The sequence below is a fragment of the Hyaena hyaena genome, unplaced genomic scaffold, assembly GCF_003009895.1.
Source record: "Hyaena hyaena isolate Hyena2069 unplaced genomic scaffold, ASM300989v1 scaffold_781, whole genome shotgun sequence".
NCBI classification, from domain to species: Eukaryota; Metazoa; Chordata; class Mammalia; order Carnivora; family Hyaenidae; genus Hyaena; species Hyaena hyaena.
The window spans coordinates 276342-297757 of record NW_024081414.1 but is presented as its reverse complement, the minus strand read 5'-3'; the positions used below and the strand labels follow the sequence as shown (position 1 = coordinate 297757).

At 47.7% G+C, this 21416-nt stretch overlaps 1 protein-coding gene across 2 annotated transcripts in view; it reads left to right on the top strand.

The window, feature by feature from the left end:
- XYLT1 (xylosyltransferase 1) overlaps positions 1 to 21416 on the top strand; it is a 302097-nt gene that overhangs the window by 264604 nt on the left and 16077 nt on the right. For both annotated transcript variants that reach the window (XM_039218878.1, XM_039218879.1), the window contains 3 exons: positions 10820 to 11036; positions 13940 to 14116; positions 18813 to 19075. In XM_039218878.1, coding sequence (XP_039074809.1) covers positions 10820 to 11036; positions 13940 to 14116; positions 18813 to 19075 — 657 coding nt within the window. The remainder of the gene's footprint in view (positions 1 to 10819; positions 11037 to 13939; positions 14117 to 18812; positions 19076 to 21416) is intronic.

Genomic DNA, 21416 nt, shown 5'->3' with positions numbered 1-21416 from the left:
TCTGATGCTCTCTGTTCCTGGACCAGCCCTTGTAAAAGACATTGTGACAAAGGCAAAGAGTTTAAAAGATCAAATGATGTGGAGGGACCTAAAACAAGCAGTGAGATACAAAATAGGCCACAGGGTGCCTCGGTTTTCCCTTCCACGTGGTTCCTAATAGCAGCATTGACCTTCTGTCCCCATCTCCAGCCCTTAGCAGCCAATTTGGATTCCCAGCTCCTGCTGCGAAGGGACAGCATAAAGGCAAACTAATATTTTAATAGCTGCCAAATTGGTCCTGACTGTTCCTGTAATTAAATGAAGGGGAGTGTTGTGTTCACCATTTCTCCTTGCTTTCCTCCAAAAATAAAGTAGATGCAGTGAAAGGCATGCAGTACAGTTATCATTTCCCAATGAGCCTCTAGGGCGAGCAGAAGCATGTGCCCTAAAGCCCACCGTGAGCCTAAATAGGTCCTTGCTGACGTGCCCTGGATCTCCTGGCTTCTGTTCAGGGAGCATCAGAGAAGTTTCCCGGATGTCGGCAACCCAAGTGTTGGGGGGCACCTGACAGGGGCTAGAAAGGGAAGATCATTCCACCAGCCAGAATAGGGTTCCCTCTGGCACTTTGTCTGCCTCCGTCCATCTGAGCTCTCTTGCTGATTCAAGGTCCCCAGGCCCCCGTGCCGATCCTGGGGACACAGTGTGGTGCAGGGGCTGGCACATGAACATAGGAGGCCCAGCACCCGTGTTGAAATGCCGGCTCGCCCGTGCGATAGCCATACGACTTCAACCAATGGCTTTGACTTTCCAAGCCTCTGTTTGCTCATCTTTATAAAATGTGAACAGGGAGATGGGGATTGTGGAGGACAGAGTGTCCCCGCTGACCTCAGGAAGGCCCTGATCCTGGTACTTTCCAGCATGTTGTCTCAGGCCCACCTCACTTGGCAGGTGCTACCCATCTTTGAGATGAGTACAACTGAGGCTTGGAGAGTTGCTTTCACTTGCTCAAGGTTTCACAGCTAGCAGACAGCAGAGCTGGGACTGGAACCTGGTTCGGCCTGTCTTGTAAGGCCTGATTTTATCGTCCTGTGAGTAATGACCACATCTGAGAGGACCTTCAGTTTTATGTTCTTGGGGTGTACAGATGAAAGAAAACTCCTGCTAACTTTAAGCAGAAGTACTGTTGAAATGATTAGGGGATGGGAAATCACTACTTGCTAGAGTCGGCATATCCCCAAGTGTGTTCACCATCCAGCAGGGGTGTGCGAGATGGGTTCAGGCAGTTCACAGACAGGGATGCTGGGAAGGCTAGGTCCTATCGCAAGTGTATCAACAACAGTTGATATAATTAGCCATCTAACCCATGATTTCATAGCAGTGATGCTTAGAATAAGACAAAGTTTTTTTTAAAAATGCTGAAGCTATTCAAAGTTGATTTAGAGAAACTTACTAAGGGAGCTTTCCTACAGGTGCTCTACGTAAAACACAGGACTCACAGGAGTCCAGGCTCTGGATTCTAGGTGTGTGACCTTGGCTGAGTGACATCAAGCACCTGTGTGTCAAGAGTTGTTATAGGAGTTCAATAGGTGAATATAGGGAATATAATTGGAGCAATTAGTCAGGCATGTTAACTTAGTGACGATGTTGATGGAGAAGAATCTTGAAAATGGCGTACATATGATTAACATTTTGCAGGCATTCCTCCTTATGGAAACAACTAGCATTTGACATGTAAGAAAGCTAGACCAGTAGGAAGCCAGGAGGGGTCCCAGCCCTGAGGTCGGAAGTGACATCAGCAAGTCTCTTCCAGCTGTCAGGTCTGGACCTCACCTGCTCTAAACAGCACACCCCCCACTGGGCGCCAGAATGACAGCCAAGCAGTTTCAGCAGCCCTTTCTCTCTGACATTGAACTCCTCTTCAGACCCAAACCTCCCTTGATGTATAAACAGGCAACTGTTTAGCCAATATTTGGCAAGTCCATTGAGAGCCTGGCCAGGAACCTCCTCAAGCAAATCTGCACTCAGGAGGCCCTTTGGTGCCAACTTGCTTATCAAGAGATGGGCTCTCTCCCCAGCTGTCTTACAGCACCATGATTGATGTGAGGAGATAATTAATATCTCATTTCCAATGGGGAAAGCAGATTGCATTTCCCCTTTGCTTTTCTTAAACCCAACCAGTGCATTTATCACTGTTTGCATGTTCACTTTATTTAATCCAATTATAGCAGCCATGTCAAAATAAAGCTCAGCATCGCACCAGCACCCACACAAAGCTGTGTACGCATCTCCTTTCGTGGCCCCCAAGTGTGTTTTGAGGTCAGCGTGGGAACTTTTCTTTCTCCAAAACAATACACCTCAAAGTTAGACAAAAAACTAGGAGAAAAGTGTGTTCATGGTATCATCTCTGAGAGGTGGAGTTTGATTTTTATTTTTTTCTATGCTTTCTGTTCCAAGTTTTCCATGAAGGGTGTACATTACATTTATAAACAGAACAAAAGGCAGTAAACATTGTTTTTTAAAATGTGTGAAAAATTGTGGAAAACCAGTTAGCCCCCAGTGAACCTCTTAGAAGCAGAAGTTGATTGGGGCCCCGAGCACCATAAAGACTGTGCAGCCACAGAGAGAGGAGATTCTGGGTCCCAGGATTTGGGCCACTGATTCAGCATCTCTTCTCAGTCTTCTTTTTTCCCTTCACCCTTGAATATCAAGCGCAAGTCCGCTTTCTTCGCACGAAGCGGTAGTAATAGTCACATGTGAAGGTTTTCCTGTGTACTGGGGACTGTCCTAAATGCCTTATGAGGTTACTTCTTTCAGGTCTCAAAACCACCTCATAATGGAAATGCAGTCATAGCAGGTCCAGTTTTCAGATGGGAGCACAGAGGCTAGCTAGGTTAAATGCACAGATTGTAAGTGGGGGAGCAGACTGGAACCCGAGAAGTCTGGTCCCAAGGTCTGCACTCCTAGCCTCCGTCTCCCACTGATTCCCACAGTATGTTCACTGTGGGGCTTCCCGCCCATGCGGGTAGGTGATACATTCCCCCTCCCCTGCCCCCAATCAGGTAGGGCCTGCCTCTCTCGCACCTGGCTTACTCGTGTCGGCAAAGCTGAGCATGTCCCTGTGGCTCTCACTCCAGCCACCTTGACTTCTTTCCATTCATTTGGGCTCTTGAATATGCTGTTTTGGTCCCCAGTAAAGCTCTTCCCCCGAGCTCTTCAGATGCCCAATTCCTTCTCATCCTTGATGTGAAGCTTCAATGCCACCTCATCAGTGAAGCCCTTCCCCAACAATCTTCACTAATGATGTCCCTTCTCTTTATTTTCTGTCACTGTGCCCCTGAGTTTCTCTATATAGCACTTGCCACAAACATCTAATTATATATTAATGTGTCTTGTGGCTCTTTGTGTCTACTTACTTAGTTATTAAGAGCAGGATTACAGCCCAGTGGCTAAAAGTGTGGGATCCAGAGCCTGACGGCTAAGGTTAGAATCACACCCTTGCCACTAGCCAACTGTATGGCCTTGGGGAAATTACTTAGCCTCTCTGTGTCTCTGTTCCTTCATTTGTAAAAATGAACCTTCATAGGGTTGTGGTAAAGACTAAATGAGAGAATATGGATTTAGCGTGAGGAACGGGATCTGGAAAGTAGCTGGTGCTCAATAAATGGTGTTATTCTATTTTTTCTTTCTCTCCCTGGAAGATGGAGAAGGGCAGGGATGATGTCCATCTTATTCCAACTATATTGTCAGCACGCACACCTGGAGTACCAAAGATGCTGACTAGAACTGCTGAACGAGTGAATGCTCCAAGCGCCCTTGTGCTTCCAGATACTGCAGAGTAGAGGCATGACAGTTGACCCCAGCCCAGGTCAGGAAAGGGGACAACCCAGCCTGGGCCTGAAAGAAATGGCCATCTGGGTCCCTGTGGAGCTGCCAGATTAGGTCCCAATGAGCTGAATCCTTGCTGACAGGTAGCACGGAAAGATGATGTATTCATGCTGCTCGGACAGAATTAGAAAGATCCCCATGACCCTTGTCACCTCGACCACCACAACCATGGGCACTGCTTACTAAAATAATCGCAGATGAAGTTCACTGTGTGGTGTGTGGTGGGGCTTTGGGCTTCTGTCCTTGGTGCTGAAAATATCATTGCTTTTCTGGATGTAGCGGTGTCTTCTTAGCTCTGGAGGTGCCCTGCCCATTCCTGTCTTCCAAATCACGGGAGAGAGAAGGATAGAAATTGTAAATTTGTAGCTTGACGAAGGAAAAATAGTAAGCATTTTGGTGAACATTTATGGAGCACTTATAGTGTATTGAGCACTATACTAAAGCCCGTTCTATATATAATCTCATTTAAATTTGTGCACCCACCCTCTGAAGTAAGTGTTACTGTCATCACTATTTTCCATGTGAAGTCACATGTTCACATTGTCCAAGGTTGATGGCCTACCCAGCACTTGAATCCTGTAGTCCAAAGCTTGGCCCCTGCATTACGAGGCTGTCACGTGTCAGCACCTTCACATAGCTGGCTGATTTCATACAATGTGGGTTTTCGTGCTTTGTTCCATGACTTTATTTTCAAACTAAAATGCTTAGGTTGTACTTGTGCTAAAGGAGTAATCTGGATTCAGTGACACATCACTGGTCAGAGAAAGAAAAGGGAAGATTTTTTCCTAGGCTATGTGACTTTGGATGACTTTGAATCATACATCCTCCCAGTGTGTTGGGGTTTTTTTTTTTTTTTCAAGCTATAGAATTAATTATATTAGCTGATTGCTAAGATTCCTTCTTACTCAAACACACTGTAAAATCTGAGGAGCAGAGTTCTTCCTTTTCAAACTCATTATAGGACGAGACAGTTCTGGAATAATTCCACACTCAATGAACATGCCGAGATTGTAGCCAGGGAATTAACTGATTTGAGAGATTTCTTCATTGTCTGTGTTTCCTGAGATCATTTTCAAAGGCTACAGAAGGTTTCTTAACTGACCTCTTCACACACAGAAGAGAATCAGGATCCCTGCCCCCTTCCATCCAATTTCCTCTGATACTCGGCTGAGTGGAACTTGGTCCCTGTGACATCTCAGTAGAATCATATTTAGTTATGACTTTGTTCCATATTTTGCCAGTAGAGAAAGTCTCTGGAAGGCAAACCACCCATCCCTGAAAGCCTAGGAGGGAAAACCAAACGCAGTTGATTGCACGTTTGCCCTCAGGTTGTCTGTTCTGAAGGCAGAAGTCCTTGTGAGGTCTGACGGAAAGCCTCTTCCAAAACGAACAATGAGCCCTTTTCTCTCAGTTTTGTCATTTCGGCACAGTGTCTCTTTGAGGTAGTAGAAATTCTCAGATCCTCCCTTTGAATCCTTTTGCAAGGACCCTAGCAAATCAGGACAGATGAAGAATGGCACACCAGTTAAGTGCTTGTGTGGATTCATACAGACCTGGATTCGAGTCCAGGACTGTTAGCTGTGTGACTCTGGGGAACAGAATGCACGTAACCTTCTTGTGATTGAGTCCCTTTGTCTCTTGAATATATGTTAGACGAATCAGATACCTGGTTAGGGGCTGCTACTTCCTAACTGAACAGTTGCATGACTGTTACTTTTCCCTTTATTCATTGGCTCAGAAAATACTTACTGAGCACCAACTGTATACTACGTACTAGTCTAGGCAGTAAGGATACAGCTGTGAACAAAAGTAGGCAAAAAAAAAATCTCTGCCTTCTTGAGGCTTACATCTAGTAAGGAGACAGTAAACTAAATAAATACCTTGTATATGGTAGTACAAAGTTTTAAATGCTATGGAGAAAAATAAAGCATGAAATGGTGGTCACAGATATGAGGGATTGTGGGAGGGTACGATCACTATGTAAGAATGGTTCACTGTGGAATGACTGTGTCGGTCCATTGCTGGAATGAACACTGCTTACTAAATACTTTGCAAGGGTGTTTATAAACTTCACCTGTCAGACTTTCACAGCTGATTCAGGAGGGTGTCAGCACGAGTGTCATGGAACTCATCCTCCAGATGAGGAAACTGGCATTCCAGAGAGTCAGGCCAACCCCATATCTCACCGTCTGTGAAGCCAGAGTCTGAATTGGTACCCAGATCCTCTTTCTGTCTGTTCTGTAATTCCACCTGTTGACTCCATTGCCTTCACATAACCAAGTCATCTGGAAATGAAAGTAAAGAGAGGAGGGTGTCATGGGTCATCTTCTGTGCATTGGGCCCAGCGCTTAAATAAGTCTCTTCTCCACCCCTCAGGTCAGAGAATCACGCACTCTTGACTGCTGAACCAGCATTTAGGAAAGGGCACGCCCAGATCTTTTCCTACTTACCTTGATTTCCAGCCATTCCCTTTTTCAACTGATGACAAATGCATAGGGCAGAAAACAAAATGCAAATCACTGCCCAAGCAGCTGATTCCTTTCCCCTGCTAAATACCCAAACTCTGGGCCTTTGCCACATTATCCCAGTCCAGAACCCCCTCTTAACCCAGGAACTGAGCTGTGGGGGGATTGTTTGTCTCTATTTACTCATAATTAACCAAAGCATGCTTTTGCAGCTTATCAGTTTTCAAATGCAAGTAAATATAGCAACCAATCTCCCACCCCATGAATATTTCATTTTGGAGATTACTGCATAAATATTGTATTTGGATATTATGGTCTGGGACATCACATTAAAATTGCAAGACAATGCTATTCTCTCACATAATGGAACACAAAATTAAAAGGCTGGTCTATGGAAAGAAAACTTTGGCATATCCTCAACACCTGTACTTTGTTTCTTTCTCTCTCTGGGTGAGCTCGTCTTGGCTACCACGTAAGTCTTGATGGAAGTTACCTAGGATTTAAAGTTTTAAGCATGGTTTAGTGTCTGCAGTTTAACGTTATTACGTAATTTGCACCAGACAGAGCTGAGGTAGGATTTTATTTTCCTAAACTCAGGGGCTTCCTTTCATGGACCAGTTAGAGCTGAGTTTTGTGTTAGTGGGTTGATACGGCAAGTGTATTGAAAAACCTTCAGTGGGTCACTCCCAGAGAGAATGTGGCTTTGCTCACAGTGTGGATTTTGAACTTGGAAATGGGTTAGGGAAAGAACAAGACCAGGGTCTTTGGATACCTCAGTCTTCTGGTTGGCTTGTGTCCTCTGTGTGTCTGCAGAAAATTTGCCAGCCTTCTCTGGAATCCCATGTAGCTGTCTGGAATGCCTGCCCCACACCCTCCTCCTGGGTATAACTGAGTGACTTAGCCAATGTCATAGTTGGGAAGTCATGGTTATCGAGCTGGGTTCAAGCTAGTGATATGTTTTTAGTCAGAGCATCTTTTTTTTTTTTTAATGACTTTGAATGCTCTTTAAAAAATGTTTTCTCTACTTTATTGACTCTGCCCACCCTGTTGTCTTACACCCAGCCTGCCTCAGATGCTTCCATTATCGGTCTGACCCCTGTAAGCATTTAATTTTACAGTTCAGACCAAGCCCAACTTTGTCATGTTACCAAAAGTGAGACTAAGACTCGATCATCACTTTCCAAAGTCATTCAGCTGGTTACTGGTAGAGCTGCACCACCATGTAGATGAAAAGCACAGTTCAGCAGAATTAAGTCCGCAACATAAAGATATGGTTTATATATACAACAGAATACTACTTGGCAGTGAGAAAAAAGGAAATCTTGCCATTTGCAATAACATGGATGGAACTGGAGGGTATTATGCTAAGTGAATTAAGTCAGATAAAGGCAGATATCATATGTTTTCACTCATATGTAGAATTTGAGAAACTTTACAGAAGACCATAGGGGAAGGGAAGGAGAAAAAGTAATTTCAAACAGAGACCGAGGCAAATGATCTCTTAAATACAGAGAACAAACAGAGGAGTTGATTGGAGTAGGGGGTGAGGGGGGAGAGGGGAAAATGGGTGATAATCATTGAAGAGAGCACTTGTTGGGACAAGCACTGGCTGTTGTATGTAAGCAATGAATCATGGGAATCTACTCCCTAAGCTAAGAGCACGTTGCATACACTGTATGTTAGCTAACTTGACAATAGATTATATTTATAAAAAACAAAAAAAGAATGAAGTCTTCAACATATTTTTTATTCTATCATCAATTTTGTTAAGAATTCAGTGGACTTCATCATGATGCTCAGTGAGTGACCAGTGTCTATGGGCAGGTCCTCTCCTTATGCATAAGAAAGTACTGGGGATATGGAGTTATTAGTGAGGTTCCACATACTTCCCTCCAGTGGATGCTAGTGGATTTGGGGAGACCCACTGGAAGGGATGGATTCTTTGTAGAATTCAGCATGTCCAGCACAGTGGAACTATCTCCAGCTTGTATACCCTGAAGTCTGGGTAGCACAGTAGACCTTTCCTGAGTCACTACCTTACACTGTCCTAGGAACCATGAGGAAAGCAGAAAGGGGGAATCCAAGGTCAGTTCTAACAAGAACAGCGTCTACCTGGTGGGAGACTGATAACTGTAATCTGAAGACATGGAGGTGCAAAGGCCTCTAGACACATGATGCGGGGTGCAGACTGGCTTAGTGGAAGAGGGGTATTTATGTGTCACATCCATGGCTGTCTGCTTTCTCTAGGGACTGAGACGATGCACATCCATCATGGTAGTGATAAAAGTTTAAGTTGTTTAGAAATGTATTAGGACTTTCTTAAGGGCAAATGACAGAATCTCATTTCAAAATGCCCTAAGTACATTACTGAGGAGTCTGGGGTGAGTCAGGCACAGTGAGATCCAGAGTCTCAAGCATAGTCATCAAGACTGTCCCTCCCTCCCCCCTTCCCTCCTTCTCTCCCTCTCTATCCCACCCTCTCTCTCCTTTCTTACCTCCAGTATCAAACAGCCTGTATACTCAACGGTGACAGGATGGCACCAGCTGCTCTAGACTTACATTCTCTCAGCTGAAGATGCCAGAGAAGAGCCCTCCTTCCTGGTAGATCCAGCAAAAGCCTGGGGTCTGATCTCAGACTTTGCTTGAGTTACTCACCCATCGCAGAACCAGTTGTGGCAGCCGGGCAGATGGGACACTCTGACTTGACCAGCCTAGGTCATGTCACCACCGCCTGGTGCTGGGAGTCGGGCGCAAACCCAAGTTAAGTGAGAGCTAAGATGGGTGGCTGTCCAAAGTAAAACCAAGGTGTGGTTCCCAGAAAACCGAGGAGTGGATGCGGGGTAGACAGAAACACAGGATGAAGCCTTGAAAACGCTATCCTTGGTAGAGGAAGCCAGACTCAAACAGGCCATGTATTGTGCGATTGGATCTGTGTGAAATGTCCAGAGTAGGTAAATCCATAGACACGGAATGCAGATTGGTGTTGGCAAAAGAAGGTGGACAGGGAGTGGCTACTTATAGGATGTCCTTTGGGGATGCTTAAATATTTTGAGACTACATGGGTGACAGTTGCACGGCATGGCAAATGTACTAATGCCATTGAATTGCACACTTGAAAATGGTTGGTTTTATGTTGTATGAGCTGGAGAAGCAGCAAGGGCCCTGGGTCAGGAGACCTGTAGACTACAGGTCCCCATGAGACAGCGTCCTGAGGAACAGCGACACCTTCCCTCTCCCATCCCCACACCAGGCCAGCACAGTGCCTGGCACACCATAGGTGTGGGGCTCCCACTGCAGAGAACCTGAGGGTTCCCGCCAGAAGGCTTGGTTCTAGTTTGGCCCACCTTCCCGACACATCCGTTTTGCCAGCTCTTTGATCTCTGGTTTCTGCATCTACAAAACAGAAAGTGCCAATTCTGCTCTGCCTGCCTTGCAAATCCCAAATATATATACGCTCAAGAGCTGGAGTTATTAATCAGGGTTCAGGGGGCCCATAACTTTGGCTGGGAAGAAAGCAATCTTTATTTTCACTAAACTCTAATTGAAATACAGCTAAATGGAGGTAACAAGCCACAACAGTATTAGTGGTAACTGTTAGGAATCACATATTTTCATATCGCATTATGGTTGATGCGTATACCTCTAAGTATCATTTATGCTCCCCTCTTCTGCAAAATTATAGTAGTTATTAGACCTGCCACAAGATCTCGTTATCTCATGTGTTACAAAAGAAACACACATAAATTTGGTGTTTTGAAAAATATTTTGTAATCCTATATGTAATGTGTGAATCTAAAACCATACAAATTATATCATAACTTTGGTTTTTTTTTAATATTTCTTAATACGACATGTTTTGAGGTATGCCTTTAAGAGCATTATTCCAAGATGGGCATCTACAGGCTGTATTCACCAAACTGCCAAGGCATTCATGGCATGAAAGGGTGATTTCAAAAGTTGCGTAAGGAGGAGGCAGATACGGCAGATGATTATTGCCATCCACTTGTGCTGGGCAAGCCCCCTAAACCTTCTAAGCTTCAGGATCCTCCCCCATAAAATGGGCATAAGGACAGTGCCTGCCTCATGGGGACATAGTGACATGTTTCACTAGTGTAGATCAAGTGACAAACTACACACAGAGCCCCTGGCTCAGTACTTGGCACACAGTAGTGACTCCTGGTTAGCTCAGTCAATTAAGCATCCAACTCTTGGTTTCAGCTCAAGTCATGATCTCACAGTTCATGAGTTTAAGACCCACATAAGGCTCTGCACTGACAGCGTGGAGCCTACTTGAGATTCTCTGTCTCCCTCACTGTCTCTCTCTGCCCCTTCCTCCACTTGCTCTCTCTCTCCCTCTCAAATAAACATAAAAAAAAAAAAGAAACTTGGCACACAGGAAGTGCTCAATACATTCTTTTACTGACATAATTGTGCTATTTTCATTTGGATTCCGTGCACCTTTGGGCTAAGGGTTACCTTGTCTTTCGCAGGTTCATCCGAAAACAGGGTCTGGACCGACTCTTCCTGGAGTGTGATGCCCACATGTGGCGCCTGGGGGACCGGCGAATCCCAGAGGGCATTGCTGTGGATGGAGGCTCGGACTGGTTCTTGCTGAACCGGAAGTTTGTGGAGTATGTGACATTCTCCACAGATGATCTGGTGACCAAAATGAAGCAGTTTTACTCCTACACCCTGCTTCCTGCTGAGGTGAGTGTCTAGGTAAGAGCCACCTCTGGCCTTTGGAGCCAAGCAGATGCCGAAGTTTTGCTGACATCCAGATGGAGAACTGCATCTGCCACCAGGGTCCTTGCTGTCATAGCCAGCCCCTGTCCCCCTCCGGTCTGCATGGAGGGAGGATGGAATAGACAGACACACAACACTGCCACCAGCAGTCCACACAACATATTTGTGCAAAGTAGAAAAGGCAGTCCTTCCTTAAGACACTTGGCTCCTGTTGGTCATAAAATTGTCACTGATCATACACTGATTTTGGTAAAAAAAAAAAAAAAAAGACTCTTCACTGCCATTTTCCAGAAAACTTTTATAAAAGAAAGAAAATAGAAACCTCTCAGATCTACAGTGTTGATGATATCCCACTAGGGTTGTGCAGTATGTAACCTGCCCAACTGTCTATGCTGGCTCTTTCAGGACACAACCACATCAACTTTTGGCAGATCTTCTATAGTCACCAATCCTGTAATAACCACTTTTTCAACATGAAGAATCCCTTTTCTAATTTTGAGTGGTTTTTTTTTTTAACATTTCCTGACAGTCATTAGTCTGTCATTGAGACATTGGCCTCATCAGTCACAGTGGAAATTCCAGTGATCTCAAAGATAGAGAGCCAGGGCTTCTGCTGGAGCTGCAGTAGCCCCCACATTGACAGCCGCTGGGACTCAGCATTTCCTGATGGCTTCTGGAAGCATTTGAAAAGCTCCAAGGAGCATGTCACCACTTTTGAGACCTTACTAGGGGGAAGGTGTCTTAGTTCAGACTGCTGTAACAAAGTACAATAGACTAAGTGGCTTTTAAACAACAAAAATGTACCTGTCATGGTTCTGGAGGCTGGAAGTCTGAGATCAGGGTGCCGGAATGGTCAGGTCCTAGCAAGGGCCCCCTCTTCTGGGCTGCAGAGTACATACTGACAGCTTTCCTTGTGCTCAATCCCAAAAGGGGCAAGGGAGCTCTCTGGGGTCCCTTTTATCAGGACACTAATACCATTCATGAGGGCCCCACCCTCCTGGCCTCATCACCTCCCACAGCCTCCCCCCCTCCTAACAGCATCACGTTGTGGGGCTAGGACTTCAACCTATGAATTTTGGAGGAGACACAAACACTCACTCCCTTTCAGAAGCCCGGTTGTGTAAGACTGCAGGCCACTCGGAAACAGCCCCAGCTCCATGTGGAAGTGGGTGGAGACCCTGTTCCGAAATGTTGCCACTGACAGGCCAGCAGCCTTCTCAGACCTGGACTGAGGGGTTCTCGATTCAGCTCCCTGACCTACAGTTCCCTTGCAGCCTAATTTCTGAATTCAGGAAACTCCAGAGCTGGCTCCCCTTCTGTTGAGCCCATGACACCTCCCGTGAGTGGTCTCCCAATTCTCCCTGGCTGTGCTGCAGGCCCAGGCGGTGTGTAGGCCAGACGAGACCGTGCATCTCATTTGATGGCTTCCGCATCCCTCACCGACCTCTGGAGCAGTGCCAGGCTGCCCACGTCACTCCAGAGTGATGATGGGTTTGTCATCACTGGGCCAGGTTTTACTATTCTGCACACACATTAGGTAATCAGCCTTTAATCCTATTTCAGTGAAAATCACCTTTTCTCTCAATGTCGATAACCTCCTCATCCATTATCTTCAGGGAATTTCTGTATCATTATGAAAGGACACAGGGCAATTGGTAATTGGGAACTTCCCCCACCGCTTGATGGAGAATATATGCCTCTATGGGCTTGCAGACAATTTAAGCTTAAAATCCAGGTTCACGGGCATATGTCATTTAGCAGCACAGAAAAGGGCAGCTGGAGGTGATGGGTGGAGCCTTGTTTTGCCCATGCCCCCATTGAGAAGGGACTGTTTGGGGACTCTGACTGTTTTAATCAAGGCACCCATGCTGGTGCTGACTGGCTGTCTCAGCCCCACCCCAGCTCACACAGGCACTTAACACTCCAGCATCCATGCCTTGCCCTCCTTTCTCCCAGACCACTTCTAGGAAACCAGTTTAGAGTAAATCTAAAGGCTGAGCTATAAATTTGTTAGAGGCAGACATGTATCCCCGAAACAGCTTCCCATAGGGAGCAGAGAGCAGGGAGAATGTATCTGCATGCTATCTGGGGTTGTTATAAAATAGTGTCCAAATAGAAGTCGGCCTGCCTGTCTGTCTCTGTCTCTCTTTCTCTCTCTCCTCTCTCTGGTCTCTTTCTTCACTCTCGGCATTGCTGCTTTCTCAGATTCCTAGGACAGGTTGGCCAAGAGTCTTAGAATTCCAAGAATTCCAAGAAACCAATGGAGCCTGGTTCAGCACCATGGACAGAGAGCTGCCCTGCCCCTCCCTACACCTCTGTGGCTGAGGCCGCACCTTTTGGGTCCCTCCCCAGCCCTCCCCAGGACTGATACACCCATGAATCTGGCTTCCTTTACCGAGGGGTAAAATCCCAGAGCATCAGTCGTTGTCTAGACACCACAGACAGGAATCCCCTGGTTTCAGATCTATTTGCAAAGCATGAGCCCTTTTGGCCCAAGGTTTTCCGGAAAATTGTCACCACGTTTCCTCTGGTTCCCATGTGTTAACATAACCTGAGGGACTTTTCCTCTCTGCCGGGCAGACAGAAGATGCCGTGAACCATAGGACACATCTTGCAGTCAGATTGTAGACTGCTGGGGAAAGACAGCATTAGACTTGCAAACAGAATGAAGCCACTTGGATGAAATGTCCCACGTGGCCTGAGTTGGACCAGGCTGGCAGCTGACCCCACTTGCAGAGAGAACCGATGAGTGTCCGGGAGAGTCCCTGCGCAGTCAGGTGGTCCTGGAGGAAGGGACCACCTCCCCCCACCCAGCACCCTTGAGGGAGGCTGGAGGAGGTCTCAGGCGGGCCCCTGTCTCCCCGCAGTCCTTCTTCCACACGGTGCTGGAGAACAGCCCCCACTGCGACACGATGGTGGACAACAACCTGCGCATCACCAACTGGAACCGCAAGCTGGGCTGCAAGTGCCAGTACAAGCACATCGTGGACTGGTGCGGCTGCTCCCCCAACGACTTCAAGCCGCAGGACTTCCACCGTTTTCAGGTGAGCCCCCCGGGGCCCCCGCCAGCCCTGGTCCAGGGCCTCCCAGCACACGGCCACAGGCATCCGAGGCCGGGCCTGCGAGTCCTCTGGCCCTGCGCTCTCCAGCCCCCGCTGTCCATAGTAACAGTGGCCACATCAGCTGTGGCCACCGGGCGTTGATCACTTACGGCCAGGCCACAGCAGTTTTAGCCATTTGGCCTGTAATGACTCATGAACCCCATGTCAGCCTTGTGAGATACATGGAGAGAGATAGTATTACTGTTTTATTTTTTTAATGTTTAGTTTTGAGAGAGAGACAGAGAGAGAGGTGGGGGGGGCGCACGGGGGAGGGGCAGAGAGACAGGGAGACACAGAATCTGAAGCAGGCCCCAGGCTTCAAGCTGTCAGCACACAGCCCGGTGCAGGGCTCGAACCCACAAACTACAAGATCATGACCTAATCTGAAGTTGGATGCTTAACTGACTAAGCCACCCAGGCATCCTGAGATAGTATTATTATTATTCTATTTTAGAGATAGAGAAACTGAGGCATAGAAAGGTAAAAAAAACTCGAGGTCCCATAGGCCAACTTATGTTTCCAAATCTATTTCTCTGTACTGCCTTTTAATCAGAATCCCCTAAAATACTCAGTAGAAAGATACTTCTGGGTTCAAAGTTGAGGATACCCAGGGCAGAGTTTCTGAACCTCAGCACACCGAACATGGTAGCTGGATAGTTCTCAGTTGTGGGGGGCTGTCCCATGCATTGTTGGATTTGAGGCCGCATCCCTGGGTGCCAGCCACTAGATCTGGCCACACACTCCAGTTGTGACAATAAGAAATGTCGCCAGTCATCGCCAGATGTCCTCTGGGGGCAAACTCACCCCCGCTTGAGAATTTCTGATCTCTACTGAGGTCCAGGAATTTTTATTTTGCTGTGTTACACTCTGGAAAATGCTGATGAGCAGTCGGGTTTGGAAAACACCGTGCTCTGTGAACCTCAAGAAGTCAGAAGAGGTAGAAGCGTTAATTGCCACCACAGTGTCTCAGCGCGACCTGGCAACTTACGCTTCTGGGAGCGCAGAGGCAGGGGTATTACGTGTTCCATCTGCTTCCATGAGCGCCAAGGATGCTTGGCTCCCAGCTCTCTTCAGGATGGCGGCCCCTTCCCATCCTGTGTGAGTGCCATCCCGCTCCTTCCTCACCCCCCTCACCGTGCCCTGGCCCCTGCTGCTGAGAGAGCAAGCAGAATGCTACAGAATGGTTAGACACATCACCCGAGGTCACTGGAGCCAGCACGTGGAGACGGTACGCTTCTTCCCCAGCCACTGACACACAGGGAGTGCAGGCGGACCACCCCGGCTGCGGCGCCCCCGCACACTCCCTCTGGCACATAACAGCACCATCCACGGGAGGACACGGGCCACCCGAATGGAGCTTCCAGTCTCTTACCAGGCTCCTCAGCAAGCAGTCCAGAGGCTACGGGCATAAGCATCACCAGGGAGCTGTTAGAAGTCTGGAATCTCTGCTGCTGCAGCTGGGCCGGGTCAGAATCTGCATATAAATAAGATCCCCACGTGGATGGGAGGCTATTTATGAGAAGCGCAGGGGTAGCAACTGGCCTATACGAGGCTCTGTACCGGGCCTTCTGGGGACCTTGGCTTCCCTGGGGTAGGCAGCATCTCCGTTGTGCAAGTGGGGAAACTGAGGCACGGGGGGGGCTAACTTTCTTGTCCACGGACACAGAATGGAGCGGCAGGCCTGGCGGTCGCTCACAGGTGCTCCCAGTTGCAGACCTGGGCCTTTTCCACCAGAACCTGTTGCCACCCTGTTCTCGTGTCCATGCAGGTGCAGAACACACAGAGGGTTTCATCTCATTATTCAGATTCCCTAAAGGTGCCCACCTAGCGTCTTTTACCTCTGTAAGTGGTTGCTGCAATCAGTATTTTTTTAGCCCTGTTTTTGGTGGCAGATTAAGAGCCACCTGGGGACCTCCTCAAACCCATGTTAATGTAGGTACGAACTTGGGTGACATTTAACTCCTTTGTCCACGCAGAAAGGATCTGCTGAGCAGAAAGAGGCTTGCTGGGGGAATAGCTGACCTATTCAAAAGTTAAAAAAAAAAAAAAAGTAAATCCCCACTTTTGTAGAAAACCAGCTGTTTCCCTCAATGCAACGGTCCTTCATCACTTCAATCAAGTGGCCGTGGAGGTTCGTGGGATGCTGCCCCTGGTGGCGGCGCTTGCCTTCCAGCCCCAGCCTCCCAGGAACACCGTGGTCTCTGGTAGCCACGCGCGGACACAGGGACCTCACACGTGCTCACAGCTATTTCTTTCACAGTAAACAGAGATCAAGAATATCCCCCAACATCTAGCCTCTAAGAAACTGCTGCCTGTAAGGAACTCAGAGTTCTTGTTCAAAGAAGAGTGATAAATATAGAAACATGCCCTTTTAGAAGATACAGCTGTGAATAAAGAATCACAAGCAGCGGATGAGGCTGCCCGGCCTCTGAGTCCATTCTCTGCCTCGAGAACATGGAGACCTAGAAGTCCCTCGCAGAAGGCTTCAGGGTGTAGTGATGATAGTCACATTATAAGAGCAGCTAACACTGTGTGCCAGACTCCGTGCTAACCATGTATATTATTATACCCATTTTAAAGATGAGAAAGCTGAGGCCCTGGGTGATTTGCCTTAAGACATATATAGTTAGGAAGTAGCAGAGTAAGGATCTGACCCCAAGTGGTCTCTTTCCAGCACTACTGTAAAGGAACTGAACTGACCCCCACCCCCAGGGAGGGTGGGAATATTATTTAAATACTGTCTGTGAACATCACAAGGTTCATGAAGCAGAGAAGCTAGGGCATATTCAGAATAATGCCAAGGATGTGTGTCTTGGGGGGCTTCCAGCTTACTCAGCAGCTCAGTCCTAGGATGGTGCGGTGGAAAGAGCTTGGGTTTGAGAGTCATCAGATGTGGGTTCGAATCCTACGGCTGTGTGAGAGTGTATATATCACTTCCCCTCTCTGAGCTCACTTTCCTTCTGTGTCAGACAAAAGTCCTAATGCCTGCTTTGCAGAGCTGAGAATCCGAGGTGGTGACATGAACATAGTGTTCAGGGGAGAGTATGTGCTCACTGGCTTTTATAGTCCTTGATGCTATTAATCCCCTACAGTGAAAACAGAGCCAGACCCTGCCTAAGGTCAGTAGTAGCACTAGCCCATTAGCGCCTCAAGGGAGGGCTGGGTTTTAGTTGTTTGCATAGTGCTAGAAGGGGGTCACCAATCTACACCCCCTGTGCTAAATCCAGCACACTCCCTGCTTTTGTAAATAAAGGTTTTTTTGGAAAACAGCCACACCCATTTATTTACCATGGCTGCATTTGCTCTGTGGCTGCCTTCACACTACGACAGAAGAGTTGAGTCATTGCCAAGCTGGAAATATTAACTACGTGGCTCTTTGTTGATCCCCGCACAGATATTAGTATATGACCTGGTAGATCAGAGGATGGTCAATATTTTACTCCTTTATCCTCAACTCCGGATCTTCATCGCAGCTTTGTCATTATCTTGCTGTGTGGCCTTAGATAAGTCCGTTTCCCTCTCTGGGCCTGTTTCCTTGAAAACTTGGTTTACGTAAGTGGTCTCTGAACACTGTACCATGATCACCTGAGAAGTTTAGTTGCCTCCAGATTCCTGAACCTCATCTCCAGAGATGTTGATCTGTAGGCCTGGGGACGGACCCCAGAATCTGAATTTCTTAAAACTGTTCAATTGACTGTGGTGTGTAGCCCAGCCAGGCATCATTTATGTTATCCTCGAGTCTTATAAAAGAATCACCTCGCAAACCTGTTAAGAATGTAGATTCCTAAGCCTCACTCCCAGAGATTCTTCTGATCAGTACCTGTGGGAGTTCCTTTTGAGTCTGTAAATCAGCCACAGTGCCCAGGAGACAGCAGGGAGTGGTAGAGACTATAGTGAGCTTAAGAGTCCATGCCCATCTAAAAGGACAGCTGCTTTTCAGCTTTTATATTTTATTTCTTGATTTTTCCATGCAAGCAGGGAAGAAGGGTAGAGGGAGAGAGAATCGCAAGCAGGCTCTAGGCTCAGTGCAGAGCCTGACGTGGGGCTCGATCCCACGATCCTGGGATCATGACGAGCCAAAATGAAGAGTCTGACACTTACCTGACTGAGCCACCCAGGCACCCCCGCTGCTGTCCAGCTTTGAGCAGTTGTTCCCATATAGGGACACGGGCCTGGGTGTTACCAGATCTGCTTCTGTTTAAAGGAAAGCTAAAAGTTGTTTCTGTGAACTCGTGTACTTTTTAAATATTGCCAGCTAATTCAATTTGAAAACACTCCGCTGGACAACTAAAATATATCTGTAGGCTGTATTTGCCCTAGACCTCCAGCTAAAATGATTCCTGAGATCCATCTCAGCTATAAACATCTAGGACGTAATTTATTTAACAGACATTTAAATGATGCTTACTCTGTGCCCATCATTGCTTTAAATGCTCTCCAAATATTAACTCATTCAGTCCTAACACACTTAGGATCTCCACTTTACAGATGGGGAGACTGAGGACAGAGAGCTGAGTAAGTGTCAGAGCTGGGATGTGGGTCCAGACAGGGTGGCTTGCCGGATGAGCCCTGATCCCCAGACCCCCGCCCTCCCCCCACCCGACTCCCTGACGCTGCTCTTTTTATCCCACGAGCACAGCAGACAGCCAGGCCCACCTTCTTCGCCCGGAAATTCGAAGCCGTGGTGAATCAGGAAATCATCGGGCAGCTGGACTATTACCTGTACGGGAACTACCCTGCGGGCACCCCGGGGCTCCGCTCCTACTGGGAGAACGTGTACGATGAGCCAGATGGCACCCACAGCCTGAGCGACGTGGCGCTCACCTTGTATCACTCCTTCGCCCGCCTGGGCCTCCGGCGCGCCGAGTCGTCGCTGCACGTGGATGGGGAGAACAGCTGCCGGTGAGCGTGGGTGGGGAGAAGGGGCACTGGGTGCAGGGGGGAGGCGGCACAGCACCGGAAGGGGCTGCTGCGTGGGGACCCCCGCATTTTCCCCGGGGGCCGCAGTCGCACAGCTCACCTCTCCCAGTCTCCCTGGGGCCTGAAAAGCACCTGAACCATCCCAGGGGCCGGCGCTCTTCCTTTCTAAGCCAGGTCACACTGCTGCTCGTTCAGGATGCCAAGCCTACTGTTGACCTAATTGTTCCCTTGCAGCGCGTTCGTGTTTATGCGAAGTACGTGTGTCTTACAGGGAAGGCTGAGATCACCATGTTACATAGTGGTGTTTGTCCAAAGTAGAAGGTAACAGTGAAAATACAGAACTGGGTTTTTTTTTTTCCCTTTTTATTACAGAAAATGTCAGGTATATAAGAAACAGAGAGTGCAACCCCGTGCTCCCATCACACAGTTCTAGCAATCTCTAGCTCAGGGGCCCTGGCGATTTCCTCTTGGCCTTTGCCCATTTACCCCTCCTCCCAGATCAGATAGTTTGCAGCAAATCCCAGACGTCCTATCATTTGAGCGATACGTACTTTAATATGTATCTCTGAAAAATAAAGACTCCTTTTAAAAACATAACCATACTATCACTGGTACACCTAAAAATATAACCAGAAGCGCCATTAAAATGCAGAACTATTATTTAGGACGTTCGGGTACCCCTTAGAGTCATCTCACCCACCACTGGCAGGTACCAGTGGACCCTTGAAGAAAGAGTGTTCTAGAATATATGGAAAGAGGGGAAGGTAGGAAGATCCTTCACCGTGGTCCCCTCCCCGGCCTTCCCAAAGCCCTCCAGCCCTCATCTCTTTTGCTGGCCTCTTCCGTACCAGCAATGCGCACTGCAGATGTTTACATAATTACACCAAGAATTTGGAGTTCTGGGTTTTTTTTCATTTGGCGTTATAATAATCGCCCCTTTTCCTCATGCTGCTTTGCTGCTTCCCTAATGATAATGATCCTCTTTAATGCCTGCAAGGATTCCATTGAGTCGAAATTCCAGAGTTGCCTAATCCCGCCCTTTCTTGTTGCATTGGCAGTAACGGACCATTGTAAATAATGTTCGGGTGACTGTGCAGAAAGCCTCTGTTTTTCTTTTTTTTCCTTTTGTGATGACTTCCTTAGGATGGATTCCCAAAAGTGCTTTTAATCACTTTCCCTCTCTTTGTTGTTCTCCGTTCTCTTCCTCATCGCACCTCCCCCTTTTAACTACAAAGAGAAAACATTTTTTTGGGTGGGGAACAACAGTCTGTCTACACTGAGGCCTCCCCGGTGTCCCTCCATGCCTCGCTCTTCCCCTTTGTGGGGAGCAGAAGAAGAGAAGAAAGAAGAACTCTTTTGTTCCCTAAACGCCTGCATACATGGGAGTGTCAGCCCCGGGCCTGGTGCAGAGCCAGCTGGGCTTTAGCAGACGGTTCTGTTCTCTCCTCCTGGCCTCAGACTTCGCCTCTCCTCTCCCCACGAGCTCTGATGGAGTTTGAAGGGAGACCAGCCTGGGTTGGGAGCCCAGAACTGCACTTCATACCTCTTGACCTTGGACAAGTCATTAATCTCTCTGCCTCAGCTTCTTCGTCTATAAGATGCACATAGTATCAATAAGGTGGTGTGAGTTTTAACGGAGCTCATCTTCAAACACTGCCTCCTGAGCTACGTGTCACCATTATCACCATTTTAAGTGCTTTACGTGCTAAGCGCTCAGTAAGTACGCATGTCACTGTCTGTATCTCAGTTGCCGTTATCATGAAGCTGCCAAAAGCAGTCAACACTGAGCCCGGTGTGGGAGCTGCACACTTCATAGCGGGTATGAACCGCTTGCTCCTTGGCTCTCTGTGTTTCCCTGTGCTCAGCGCCTCCCCGTGCCCTGTGCAGCACACTCTTCCCCAGTCTTTGAAGATCAGCTCCTGGGCCTCTGTGAAGCTCATCAGGGGCTCCCCCAAGAGCCCCACCCCTCCCTAAGCTGACAGTAGCTCAGACGTCCCTCCAACGCTCCCATGTTGATAGCTGCAGTGCCCCAGGTCAAGGTCATCACCAGTGTCTTTCCCCTCCTGCTTGTTTGGGGCCAGATCCCTGCCAGCAGAGCCACCACGTGCATCCCCGTAGGTGACTGACTCGGTGCCTGACTCTGGGGAGGCGAATATTGTTCGAGGATAGTTTTAATCCCAGACTTGATGGAATTTATAAGGTAAATGACCTTAGACGAAATTCCAAAAGACACCCCCAATTTATTTAGGGTTGTCGAAATATTCTCCTGGTATTTGTTTGGGGATTAAACAAGCCATCAAGTTGCCTCTGGCCTAGAATCCTT